At 40.1% G+C, this 14,362-nt stretch overlaps 1 protein-coding gene across 1 annotated transcript in view; it reads left to right on the forward strand.

The window, feature by feature from the left end:
• Positions 1-14,362, forward strand: part of LOC131427129 (fasciculation and elongation protein zeta-2) — a 323,028-nt gene that overhangs the window by 158,562 nt on the left and 150,104 nt on the right. Inside the window, exons 2-3 of the mRNA XM_058590065.1 lie at positions 2,311-2,666; positions 2,716-2,955. Coding sequence (XP_058446048.1) covers positions 2,311-2,666; positions 2,716-2,955 — 596 coding nt within the window. The remainder of the gene's footprint in view (positions 1-2,310; positions 2,667-2,715; positions 2,956-14,362) is intronic.

Below are 14,362 nucleotides of genomic sequence, written 5' to 3' on the forward strand. Positions count from 1 at the left end.
GGTGTAGGGTGGATCTTCCGATATATCAATATCCTAGCCTCAAAAATAAAACATTTGCCCCTTGCTGTAGGACCAGTAAACCAAGAAATCCTAAACAAGGCGCAGAATTATCTGATTTGTATAGCTCAATGTCAAGTATTCCCAACTGAGTTTTCACTGATGGCAGCGGCGGAACCTTTATCGCTGGTAACTATGCCAAAGAGTAGTTCACTGTTCAAGCTGTCTCCAATTCTAGACGTGCACGGAATAATGCGAGTTCGTGGTAGAATAGGAAACTGCAAATTTGTCTCTGCACATGCAAAGAATCCTATTTTGCTACCAAGGGCTCATCGACTGACCGTATTAATTCTGCGCGATTTTCATGAGCGCTTCCATAATCAAAACCACGAGACTACAATTAGTGAAGTTCAACAGTATTTTTATATACCAAAAATTAGAATCGAATATGGAAAAGTCAAACACAATTGCATCGTATGTAAAATTCGAAATGCTCAACCTAAACCACCGCTTATGGCAGATCTCCCTTCAGCTAGACTGGCGGCATTCTCCCGTCCATTCTTCTATGTAGGGGTGGACTATTTCGACCCGTTCACGGTGTCCATAGGACGCAGGAGTGAAAAACGTTGGGGGGTATTGATAACCTGCCTAACACTGCGCGCAATTCATTTAGAGACTGCTCACACATGAACAACTGACTCGTGTATACTTGCACTACGTAATTTCATGGCAAGACGTGGCGTACCATTGGAGATATATAGTGACCAAGGAATCAATTTTAAGGGAGCGGACAAGGAATTAAGAATTGCTTTTCAGAACGTGGATCAGAAGCGTATTATGAAAGAGTTCATTACCACCAATAGTCGTTGGTCGTTCCTTCCTCCTGCTTCCCCTCATATGGGTGGATGCTGGGAGCGACTAGTGCAATCAGTAAAAAAAATCTTAAGCAAGTTTTGGGATCGAAAAGGCTTACCGACAAAGTACTGCGAAAAACCTTAATCGAAATTGAGAATATCATTAATAGTCGCCCTTTGACACATGTACCAGCACTGGAAGATGGCGTAGTACTGACACCAAACCACTTGCTTTTGGGTTCATCCAATGGATGCAAACCACTAACAATGTTTGATGATACCCCACATGTTTTAATTCCCAATTGGAAAATGTCTCAGATCTGCGCCAACGAATTCTGGAAACATTGGGTGCGGTCGTACCTTCCTGAAATTACCCGGAGGTCAAAATAGTTTACGAAAGTTAAACCCATTGCGGTTGGAGATGTCGTGGTAGTTGTGGACCCAGATTTACCAAGAAATTGTTGGCCAATGGGAAGAGTGATCGGTACTAAACTTGCAACGGACGGGCAAGTGAGATCAGCGACGGTGCATACCTTAAAAGGAATATACAAGCCTCCTGCGGTTAAGTTAGCAGTTCTTGATATCGGGACAAATGATAGCAATCCGTGCACTGATTCACGTCATACTAAGGGGGAGTATTGTAATCCTTCGGAAGACCCCTCGACAACGCTAACATAACAAATGTTGTAAATTAATCTTGGCAGTGAAAGTGTGAAATGTCGAAGTTTAGAACAGAAATTTGTTTCCGTATCCAGTGCCGATCAAACGGATAGATAGTGTAAGCTTTTCAGGCTGTATGGTTGAGTCCAGTTAAGCTTGGCAGATAGCAAATAGTAATTAACCACGCTGATGGTTAAGTTTAGTTTATACGAATTGAATTGGTAAGTGAAGAATATGAATGAAGATTAAAATGAGTTATGTGTTATGATTGAATTAATTAATAGAAGGACCAAGAATTTTTCAAAATTCTGAGGAGTTCCTCTTCCTCGTTTTAAAAACGTCTTAAAAACATTTTGTTTCGCGTGTTTAGCATCTGAACACTCCCACCAAGGGTTTGGAGGCCTTCTGTTTGTCAATGGACCAAGAACTTGTAAGGTGTACCTATCTTTTGTTTTACATTCGAAGCAATAATAACCTTAGAATTGTTGATGTTTAAGCAACATTGATTGTGACGTTGTCAAAAAACTTTGATTTTTGACATAATTGTTTGTATAACTCGTAAAGTAATGATCAGACCCAGAAACAAAAATATTATCGTAAATATTTGCAATAAGACCTTTAATTTGCAACTAGTTTGGTACAAATTGGACCAGCTATCTCTGAGATCCACACCTCTTTTGCACACACATACATACACACATACGGATAAGTATTCCAAAGTTTGAGCGAATTGTACATCTATTTTATATAATTAAAAAAAGGTAAAATACTAATTATTTAATTACTCTTTGTTCTGCAGAATGTGGTGGACAATAACCGGAAATTTTGGAAATATTCTACCTATTGATTGGTCAAAGACGTATGCTCGTCAAATGCATGTCCCAGCATTAAAATTGGCCCAATCAATAGACTTATCAAATTACTATGGCAATCAAGATCTTAGCTCAGAAGACGAAGCCGTTGCCAGTGACCTTGACATGCATTCTTTAATACTTGGAGGCATCCACCCTGATAATGATCCAATCAAAACGGCTGAGGAGGTTCTTAAAGAAATTGATGATATTATGGATGAAAGTGCATCTGAAGATGGAGTACTAGAGAGCGAAGCAATGGAAAGAACCAAAGAAGCTCTTGGTTCGCCATTATATGAAGAAAGTAAGTGTCTATGTTGTACCAAACTTTAATACATCTAATTTTTTTGCAGAATTACGTTCTTTGTCAATCACTCAGTTGAATGAGTTGTATATGGAAATGGAAGTTTTGATAAGAGAATTCAGTGAAACTTTAATATCTGAACTGGCTTTTAGAGATGAATTGGAGTACGAAAAAGAGCTGAAAAACACATTCATTTCACTTATCTTATCTGTACAAAATCGTCGAAGACATTTTCATGTAGAAAGGAAGAGAGGGCGGCTCAACGGGAAACAAATAATGCCATTTAATTGTAAGTCAACTTTTATTATTTTAACCAATGTGTAAGCTTGTAAGACGTACTGCTCGTGAAAGAAGAACAAAATATAATGCGTTGATTATTGTTATACAACATGTTTTTCTTTCTCTTTTTTATGGAGCAAGAAATGAGTAAGCAAGGATTACGAATATATCGTTATTTTGCATGTACTGGAAAGTTTGAATGGTTATGCCCATTAGATTTCAGCCTGTGACAAAGACGCAAAGTTGTGCACTATTCAAAGGCTACACAATCTAGCATCGGTATTAGATAAACTTGAGTTATCCGTGCTAATAAGTCCAATTATTGCGCCGAAGAGTCAATCTTTACTGCTTCACGTAGCCAATCGATTGATGCTGATGATAGATTTAAATTTAGATTCCTTTCGCGAACAAACTCAAGAACTTCTAGAGAGGGTCATAGAGCAGCTCAATCGTCTTTTCCGCCAATCTGAATCAGAGTCAGTAGGTAACGCGAACCCCGATCAGAATAGGAATAAGAAAACGAATTGCCAGTTGCCGAAAAGGGAGAAAGAGATCAAATGCATGTTCCAGCATTAAAATTGACCAAATCAATAGACTTATTAAATTACTATGGCAATCAAGATCAAGCGAATAACATTTCAATCGCACTTGAATTAATAGCTTCTCTCCGACAGCTAGGTACAGTAAAAAATTGCGCCAGTTCAGAAGATTTAAGCATATTTCGAGACACAATACTATATCTCGAAAAAGAGCTTCATATCTTGAGAAATATTAGAAAAGTATATGAACTATTTAAGGAGAATGGCGCTCGCAAGCTAGCAGTGAGCGATAATCAAACTGGTATTACCGACAGTTTGCACAGAAAAAATACTAAGTACATCCGACACACTATACTTGGACCATCCCGAAACAATTGCTAATGCTATTAACAACACATTCGTTATTAAGGCCATCGTCCAAGTACCATGCGCGCAGGTTGTTTTAGAAAATTTTCGATGGAAATTTTGAAAAATTTGCCAAAACCAAAAACATACAGACTTTGAAAAGCTTTTATCTATCTGCAGGGCAAAAATGGCTGAAAAATTCGGATGATTTTCCGAGTCTTATCAAAAATAGCTCTGAAAATTGATGAAAATTTTTGATAAGACTCGGAAAATCCTCCGAATTTTTTAATCATTTTTACCCTGTAGATAGATAAAAGTATTTCAAAGGTCTGTATGTTTTCGGTTTTCGCAAATTTTTCAAAATTTCCATCGAATATTTCCTAGAACCACCCGCGCGCATGATACTTAGACGATGGCCTTAATCATCATTCTAGACCGATTGCTACACCTATGGTGAGACCGTGTGCGTGTCTTTATACAAACAGCACCGCTTCGGGTTTCTCTTTCACCGATTCTCTTTCAAGGCCAAATCCGATAACAACGAAATCAAATTCTACCAACCATCAAACAGTACCGATCCAAAATCCTATACAGCAAGACTCTCTGGTCACACAAGTGTATAGTGGCTCTCACTATACAGTGCCAATTTACCCTTCTGTGTCAAATCCATCACAAATAATCAGTTCACAGTGTCAACCATGCATTTCAATAGAATATCCAGTGCCTTCCACACAAATAGCACCCACACAAATACGTTCCCAGTATTTAGTTCAGCTTATCCACCTCGTTACCCGTTTGTGCTTCCATCAGTACCACTCACAGTAACTAGTACACTAAGGATACTACACGTTGGAAAATCATACGAATGTACTCTGATTTTTCGACACAAGTTTTTCTGTCGAATACCATAGTTTTGAACTATGAATGGAAGTTTGTCCATCAAAGAGCAAACTATGAATATCATTCAACAAATTTACGAATTTCATACAGATTCACGTATGAAAATGACATACAATAATTTTTACGTTCGGTCTGACGGGGTGGCCGTAAAAATACGGTTATATGAATTAACGCGAACGTACATAATAAAATAAAACTTTATCGACTTAACATAGAACAAATTAAATGCGTGTATAGAGCGCAATGGCGCGAACTTACTGACTGACTGCCGGATGTACATCAACTGGCAACAGCTTGACTGCTACCAGAGAGCACGGCGTTGGTAGCGATTGATTGATCACTAGGAATGTCCATTTGTTCCCAACATCTCCTCGCTTAATACAGCTGGTAAGGGTCGAACCTGACCGGTGGTCTTCACAGACGGGAAGAGCGCCGAGGTGCATGTGCTGCTTCAAATGTTGCGACTGGCTAATCATCAGGATTCATACGCGATGCAGATGGTGATGGAACTGTCTGATCTAGCTGTGCTGGTGTAACTTGTAATGGCGTAGACTGATAAAAAGATACTACAACTGGAGTAGGTAATGTTGGGACGTGACTTCTTGTAATTGGTTGCTGGTTTGGCTTTGGTAGATTCCAGGCTTGAAGCAAAATGTCCAACGGTAACTGCTCTGTGGATAACCTTGGTAGCTTTGGAACAGGTGGTGTCTCGTCATCAACATTACTTCTGCTGCGCAATTGATTGATATGCGACCGAATCATGCGTCTATTTTCAACCCAAACGTTGTAAAGTACGCTTCCGACTCGCTCCAGAATCACTCCAGGTCCCCATCTCCATGAATTATTTGAATGCAGCGTCGCATTGACTAATGATCCTTTTTAAATGATCTTGTGCCTGGATGATCGGTTATTTTTCGAACTAATGGTGGTCGACGTAAATCAAGACTGGTTCGAATTTTGCGTGAAAACATTACTTCGGATGGAGACTTCCCTTCTGCTGCCGAAAAATTCGGTGTTCGATATGTCAACAAGAATGTATCTAATACTTGCTGAATCGATCCTCTCCCCTCTCTGATTTTTTTGATTGCTCGCTTGAAGGTGTCCACGAACCGTTCTGCCTGTCCGTTTGACTGTGGGTGAAAAGGAGCAGTTGTCACATGATTGATACCATTTTCCATACAGAATAAAGCGAATTCAGTACTGGTGAACTGAGCACCATTATCGCTCACTAAAATTTCCGGCATTCCAAGACCAGCAAAAACACTGCGTAGAATTTCCACCGTGGATAGTGTTGTTATTGATTTGGTTCTGATAATTTCTACCCACTTACTGCACGAATCGATACTGAGTAAGAAATACTCTCCCTCGATAGGTCCAGCATAATCCACATGTATACGCTGCCATGGGTACGAGGATTTAGGCCATGGTACTGGTGGTGCTTTGGGTGGACTTTTGGCTGCTGTCGCACAATTATTACATGCTTTGATGTACGCAACAATATCGGAGTCAGTTGATGGCCAATAAACATAACTGCGTGCAATCGCTTTCATGCGCTGAATTCCTGATGAAGGCATCGCATTCGGAATTCAGTTGGAATAACAAGGCGTTCAGAAAACATTACACATCCTTGGGCTGTAGACAGAGATTCCCTTCGATCGAAGTACTGCTTGATCTCACGGTCTGAGATGCTTGCTTTCGATTGAGACCAACCATGTTGGATGAAGTGATGAGCTTTCTTTAAAACAGGATCAGCGCGAGTTGCATTCTGAATCGCTCTGAAACTAAGAGGAAGGGAATCAACTGCATTCAAAGCGATGGATCTTACGTCGTTTTCCATGATGATACTAGCAACAACAAAATCTTCTTCTGGCTTGACGTGGTGATTGATCAGCCTAGAAAGGATATCTGCGTTGCCAAACTTCTCTGTGCTCACGTAAACGATATTGAAGTCGTAGAGCAATAATTGCAACGCCCAACGCTGAAGACGATTCGCTGTATAAACGGGGATACCTTTTTTCGATCCAAAAATCCGAAGAAGCGGAGCATGATCTGTCTGCAACGTGAAGCTCCGACCGAATAGCATCTTGTGGAATTTGGTAACAGCACGATCTGGCTGACTGTATGATTGCTCGGCCGATGTAAGAGCTCTTGAAGCGTGCTGAACCACTTTGATTGACCCATCCGAAAATTTATGGCTGATTGTCGCACCAACTCCTACTGATGAAGCATCCGCTGAAACCACTATATCGAGCTGCGGGTTGTAGTGTGTAAGAAGCAAATCTGACCTGGGTACCGTAGTGTTCTCATACTAGGAACAAATTTTCCGTAATAGTTCAATGCTCCCAGAAACGAACGAACTTTAGAAACATCTTTTGGTGCTGGCATGTTGCATATGGTATCGATTTTTGCAGGATCTGGACACTGACCATGTTCGTCAATTAGATGACCCAAGTATTTAATTTGACGTTGTCCAAACGAACACTTCTCGGATTTGATAGTAAACCCAAACTCTTGGTTACAACGAAGAACTGCTTGAAGATTACGCCAGTGATCTGCTTCATCGGCTCCTCCGACCAAAACATCATCAAGATACCCTGCTGCACATTCCAATCCTGCAAGCATTGTATCTACAAGCTGTTGAAAAGCTCCTGGTGCTACTTTTACTGAAGGCGGTTGTACCGATAAAGACCTCGGTGTGTGTTGATTGTGAGTAGCTCTCTGCAGCTTTCGTCTACCTCCACTTGTAAAAATGCATCCGAAAGGTCGATTTGACTGTAGACCTTCGAATTTGCTAATTTGTTGAATATGTCCTCTGGTAGAGGAAGTGGATATTGATGTGGCTGTAATGCTTCATTTAACCCCGTATAGTAATCGCCACATATTCTGATTGCGCCACTTGCTTTCCTAACAACGACGATGGGAGCCGCCCACTCTGAGAAATCAACCGGCGTGATGATGTTGGCACGTTCCAATCGATCAAGTTCTGCATCTACTGTACTGTACATAGCATAAGCCACTGGTCTTTTTGGTCGAAACACAGGGGATTTTGCTTCTTTAAGCGTAAATTTCACTTTCGTCTTGGTGCATAAACCGGGTTCGTTGTTGAAAACTGCTGAAAATGTTGCTTTGAGAGAGTCCATTTCCATCGGATAGCTGCTGACTTGATTGCAAAACTGATCCATTGGCATCGACCCGAGATTGAACGAGTCGATTAGGTCCAACTCAAGCAACTTGTTTAACTACTGATTTCGATACTGGTGATTTTCTCTCTCGGGATCTGTACTCTTTTCTGTTGAACTGCTTCTTTTTAACTGCATGCACTGCTACTGATGAAGCTGATTGGATCATGGCTGTATCGTGTTTGATATTTAGTAGCCGCTGGCATTCATTCGAAATCTGTTCGAGACTAATATCATTCCGCTCCTCAATCCTGCTAAACAATTTTGTTCGAACTTCTCCATCACTTTCTGCTTTTAACCCACAAACGAATATGAGACACTTGAACTGATCCTCTGATAGTTTTCCGAGTTCGAGTTCGACACACAATTTATTTACACGACAAGCATACGATTTGTAATCCTCGCCAACTAGCTTCGTGACTTGTAAACAACGAAACCGTTTACTGATAACTGATTCCGGGGTGCCAAATAAACTTTTCAATTTACTTACAGTGTCGTCAAACGTAATTTCGTTCGGGTTTTTAGGAAGAATGTAACTGGTATATCGCTCATGCTCTGATGGTCCCAATTTTCTGAGCAATAACTTCACTTTTGCTTCGTCGTCGAATCGAACAGCGTCTTTAGCGAATAAATCCTGGTAACGCACATACCATCCCGTGAACGTGACATTTTGATTAGGTTCATATCGGAATTCGTGAATGTTACCGGCGAGTGAATCAAGTGCTTGCTCTGGATTAATCGTACCTGCTGTGACGGGTCACTTCCAGGTGGTGCAAACATGTTGCCGTCGTCAGTTAACCTCCTTCGCTTCCTTGAACGGAACACTTTCGCTCAATACACGTGCAAATGAGAAGAAAAAATCACTTTTTCCGACGTCGCCACTTTTACGTTCGGTCTGATAATACGGTTATATGAATTAACGCGAACGTACATAACAAAATAAAACTTGATTGACTTAACATAGAACAAATTAAAAGCGTGTATAGAGCGCGATGGCGCGAACTAACTGACTGACTGCCGGATGTACATCAACTGGCAACAGCTTGACTGCTACCAGAGAGCACGGCGTTGGTAGCGATCGATTGATCACTTTGTTCCTAACAATAATCATATGTTCTTCATATGAACATCATATTATTTTACAGTGAAAACCATAGAATTTTTCTTAAAAAATTCATCAGTGTTATGTATGACATAAATAATGTAGTAATAAAAATGTATTTTATTTATAAAAGCATTTCATTCTTTTTTTTATAATGAATTTATTTACATTTTCAAGTTACTATCTAATTTTCCTAAATAAATATCTTTTTATATCTAAATAAATGCTTATTACCTAAAATTGACACATTCATAAGATTTGACTTATGATATTCTCAAGTGTAGTATCCTCAGTGAAATTGAACTGGTATTCCAATTTACTTGGGTAGAAGAAATAGCATCAGTAATGTCCGTTCTTGTTAGGGCGGTTATATCCACTCCGCACTCTAAACATAAAAAGATTATTTAGGGGTTAGCCAAATTTTGTGCTAGGGCACATAACCGTTTTCATTATTTTTACGTTTCGTCTTTGACTGATCAGTGCAGAGCAGTTCAAATTGAACTGCTTAGTGCTAAACTCGGCAGTTCAATTTGAACCGCTAAGCAGACGTAAAGTTTCTGCTACTTACAGAACACTTTTTTGTTTTGCAACGAAGTGCAATGTCTTTTCTGACGTGCCGAACGAAAACGTGTTTTCGACTATTTCTGGCAGGTTCATTTAGGGGTTAGCCAAATTTTGTGCTAGGGCACATAACCGTTTTCATTATTTTTACGTTTCGTCTTTGACTCATCAGTGCAGAGCAGTTCAAATTGAACTGCTTAGTGCTAAACTCGGCAGTTCAATTTGAACCGCTAAGCAGACGTAAAGTTTCTGCTACTAACAGAAAACTTTTTTGTTTTGCAACGAAGTGCAATGTCTTTTCTGACGTGCCGAACGAAAAAGTGTTTTCGACTATTTCTGGCCGATTCAGGTTCATTTAGGGGTTAGCCAAATTTTGTGCTAGGGCACATAACCGTTTTCATTATTTTTACGTTTCGTCTTTGACTCATCAGTGCAGAGCAGTTCAAATTGAACTGCTTAGTGCTAAACTCGGCAGTTCAATCTAAGCCGCTAAGTAGACGTAAAGTTTCTGCTACTTACAGAACACTTTTTTGTTTTGCAACGAAGTGCAATGTCTTTTCTGACGTGCCGAACGAAAACGTGTTTTCGACTATTTCTGGCCGATGCATGTTCATTTAGGGGTTAGCCAAATTTTGTGCTAACTGCTCTGCACTGATGAGTCAAAGACGAAACGTAAAAATAATGAAAACGGTTATGTGCCCTAGCACAAAATTTGGCTAACCCCTAAATGAACCTGCATCGGCCAGAAATAGTCGAAAACACGTTTTCGTTCGGCACGTCAGAAAAGACATTGCACTTCGTTGCAAAACAAAAAAGTGTTCTGTAAGTAGCAGAAACTTTACGTCTGCTTAGCGGTTCAAATTGAACTGCCGAGTTTAGCACTAAGCAGTTCAATTTGAACTGCTCTGCACTGATGAGTCAAAGACGAAACGTAAAAATAATGAAAACGGTTATGTGCCCTAGCACAAAATTTGGCTAACCCCTAAAAGAACCTGCATCGGCCAGAAATAGTCGAAAACACGTTTTCGTTCGGCACGTCAGAAAAGACATTGCACTTCGTTGCAAAACAAAAAAGTGTTCTGTAAGCAGCAGAAACTTTACGTCTGCTTACCGGTTCAAATTGAACTGCCGAGTTTAGCACTAAGCAGTTCAATTTGAACTTCTCTGCACTGATGAGTCAAAGACGAAACGTAAAAATAATGAAAACGGTTATGTGCCCTAGCACAAAATTTAGCTAACCCCTAAATAAACCTGCATCGGCCAGAAATAGTCGAAAACACGTTTTCGTTCGGCACGTCAGAAAAGACATTGCACTTCGTTGCAAAACAAAAAAGTGTTCTGTAAGTAGCAGAAACTTTACGTCTGCTTAGCGGTTCAAATTGAACTGCCGAGTTTAGCACTAAGCAGTTCAATTTGAACTGCTCTGCACTGATAAGTCAAAGACGAAACGTAAAAATAATGATAAAAAGATTAATTAAGTACACCGCGCATTAAATAGATTAGTTAAAATTACCTCTGAATACTTGCAACGCACTAGCCGGAATCGGAAGATCCTGAAGTAAATCATCAGCGGAAGCCATGTTTGCACTATATTTGATCGAGTATCATACGCGCCAACTATGATTTTGTTTACACAAGATGCAACTTTGAATTTCATTGCGCTGACGGATGAAATGTACACGTGTATCGTAAACAGATCATAAAGCTGTTAAATGAAATCTATTTCATTGTAATGAATCCATACGACAGCAATGAAATTTTCAAAAATTGAAAATTGACACAATCATAAGATTTGACTTGTGATATTCTTAAGTGCAGTATCCTCAGTGTAACAATTTTGATCCAAGAATGGCTCCAACGTCCCATCGTACATTACCAGTTCCGCAATGGAATATTGAAAAATATTCCGGTACTGACCAAGGTATAAACTCGATGAATTTCGATCAATAGTGGAATAACTTTCTCTTTCTGAGCGAGTGTTGTTTGACTCAGCTTGTTTAAAGGACCAGCAGCTAACTGGTACATGTCTATGCGCTCAGCATACCGATTGTATTTAACAACACTTAGTACATGAGCTCCATAAAACGTTTGTTATCCCAGAGCTGGATGCACTTCGTGAAATCTGGACTAACAAGGATGGACATAACGCGAATATATCAAAGACGGTAAAAACGAAACGAGACGAAAAGCTTGACATTCACCCCTATTCTGTACGTCGATCGATTCGAAATATTTCGATCGAATGTGCAATTTCCATTCTACATTCCGTTCGAGTTGGGTATTAACTCGAATATCATTCGTTCGAGTTGTTAAAATTTCGAACATTACTCGATCGACTTGCGTTCGTATTACTTCTGTTCGGTTTAGAATCGTTCTAATTTGTTTATACAAGTGTGACCGTTGTCTTTTACCAAGAAATGAATAATATAAAAAGAAAAAGAACGTGTAAGTATAGTGTTGACAGCTTTGATAGTTAGTGTTCGAAATTTCAAGTGTCCCGAACGAATCATACAAGTCGAACGGAATAAAGAATGCAAAATTCGAACTCGAACGGAAATGTAGATTCGTTCGTATCACAAATCCGTCGGATTTCAGAATCGGGGTGATTATAAGGCGTAACCTACGCACTGACTACAAATAAGCGCTTCTGTGGAAACCAGCGGCAGATCTTCCTCAACTGTTCGAAGCAGGGCACTTTATTGATGCGTCAAACTTCTTGATGTACCAAAAGGTTTTCGGCGGTCTGTAAATGTGATTAACCAAAAAAAATTCCAGATTCCAAGAACAGTAACGGGAATCATCAGAACAAAAATAATACAGCTAAAGTTAAAACTGAATCATTTTCGCGACAGTCAACAAATCAGGGCAAACGTTTAGACGAACAAAAGAAACCTGGCTCCGAGGACCCGAAAGAGGGGCCATCGAAGCAACATCGAACACTTGAATTTTTGATATCTGGTTTCACCCCACCTGCTGCTAATGTGTGCTTGTACTGTCGTCAATCGAACCATCAGATTGAACAGTGTCGGTCTTTAAAAGGACTGATTTGTTACGTGTGCGGATTCAAAGGGTTCGACACACAACATTGTCTGTATTGCCGAAAAAAAGGAATTTCAGGTGAGCGAAAATCGTCGGTCATCCGAGAAAATGGCGTAGACAATATAATTTTTGATAGCGGCTCAGATTGTTGTGAATCTGTCGATTCCAACATGTATTTAGATCAACATTCTCAAATTTTGCAAATTACTCTTCCGAATTTCGATGATAACCGTTTCTATGCTATGGGTGCATGTTTATCATCTCCAAATAAAGGGTTTATTAGACTCGGGTAGTAACCGTACCCTTATAAGCAAAAGACTTTATCAGCGACTGTCTAACATATAGTTAAAAACACCAAGAAAGCCACTAAAACTACGATCTTCGAAAGGAATTCCTTTGAATATCATGGAAGAAATTATTGTTCCATTTAAATTCGATGGAAATGTGAAGGTGGTACCTGTTCTGGTGGTAGATTGTCTGTTATTTATTTATTTTTTTATTTACAATCAACCGACACAATTTGGTCCTAATGATAATTCCTAATAATATTCAGAAAATTTGTACGTATTCTGCTTCGTGAATATTAATTTCGTTGAGCAAAACGGGACAGTCGATCCTACCGTGGCACGACTGTGGCGGGGGGTTCGAGAGCTTCCAAAATATCAACTTCAGTGCGTCCCGGTGTGGTTCCAATGTGCTCTCATAACGTTTGCCGGGGCGGTGTTCTCATCAAACGGAGCAGGCTGGGTGTTACTTCGTCTACATTCATAACGGTGCTGCATCCATTTTCGTCGGGAATCGGTGGAGAAATATCGATTGGAGGATACCAGATGTTCTGCTTTTTGTTGTCTTCGAACTCGCGAAACAAAACATCTTGTGGCCAAGTGTCGGGATTAATAGCCGCTTCCCGAAATTTGGGCAGTATCCCAACTTTGAAGGAGACAAACTTCAAAGTATTTACGTCGACATCTTGCGGGATGACCGTGACATCTTCGCTGCATTGTAAACCAACTCTTGTAGGACCATCTCCTTACTAACGCTGGGGTGAAAACGTGATAAGTAAATCCATACGAGGGAGCAGGGCGTTGGAACTGTGGTGATATTACAGTTATCCGATGGTTTCCGGCAACCTTCCAAAGTTTTACTTGGCTCAGAACTATCTTCCCGACGACGCTTTGCATAGGGACCAAATTTGTCGGGCTTGGGCGGCAGCGGCGACGAAACAGGCACTTTGCGCGAGAGACGAGATATTTGCTGGCTGTTCATTTTAATTTAGGCCTTCAGCTCAGCAAAAATCGATTCTGTTCTTTCTGCGATAGATGCAAATGCGCTTCCAAACGAAGAAACCGAGTCGCAGAAACGAGCAAGTTTTATCAGTTTACAACACTCATCGCAAATCCAAAACAGGTTGGGATTCTCGTAAAAAACCTTCAGAAACGGCTTGTTGAGTTTTGCGCATTTCATATGTACCAAATGATGGCAAAAACCCGAACACTCAACGAAATCTTCCTCCGATTTTACAGTTTTGGCACAACGATCACAAGCATTAGCCATAGTGAACAAATCACAGGTTAGGTATGACTTTCTGGTAACACTTTAATATACGAACAGTCGTTCGCACCGCACGCGTATAGCTCTTGGCTCCTGGAATTTTTTTCTGGCTACCTAAAGTTTCATTGATTCAAGGCTTCAGTCTTTTTCAAGGCTAACAATTAGTCAGCCTTTCTCAAGGCTATACAAAGAGTGATATTA

This window comes from Malaya genurostris, chromosome 2, assembly GCF_030247185.1.
Source record: "Malaya genurostris strain Urasoe2022 chromosome 2, Malgen_1.1, whole genome shotgun sequence".
NCBI classification, from domain to species: domain Eukaryota; kingdom Metazoa; phylum Arthropoda; class Insecta; order Diptera; family Culicidae; genus Malaya; species Malaya genurostris.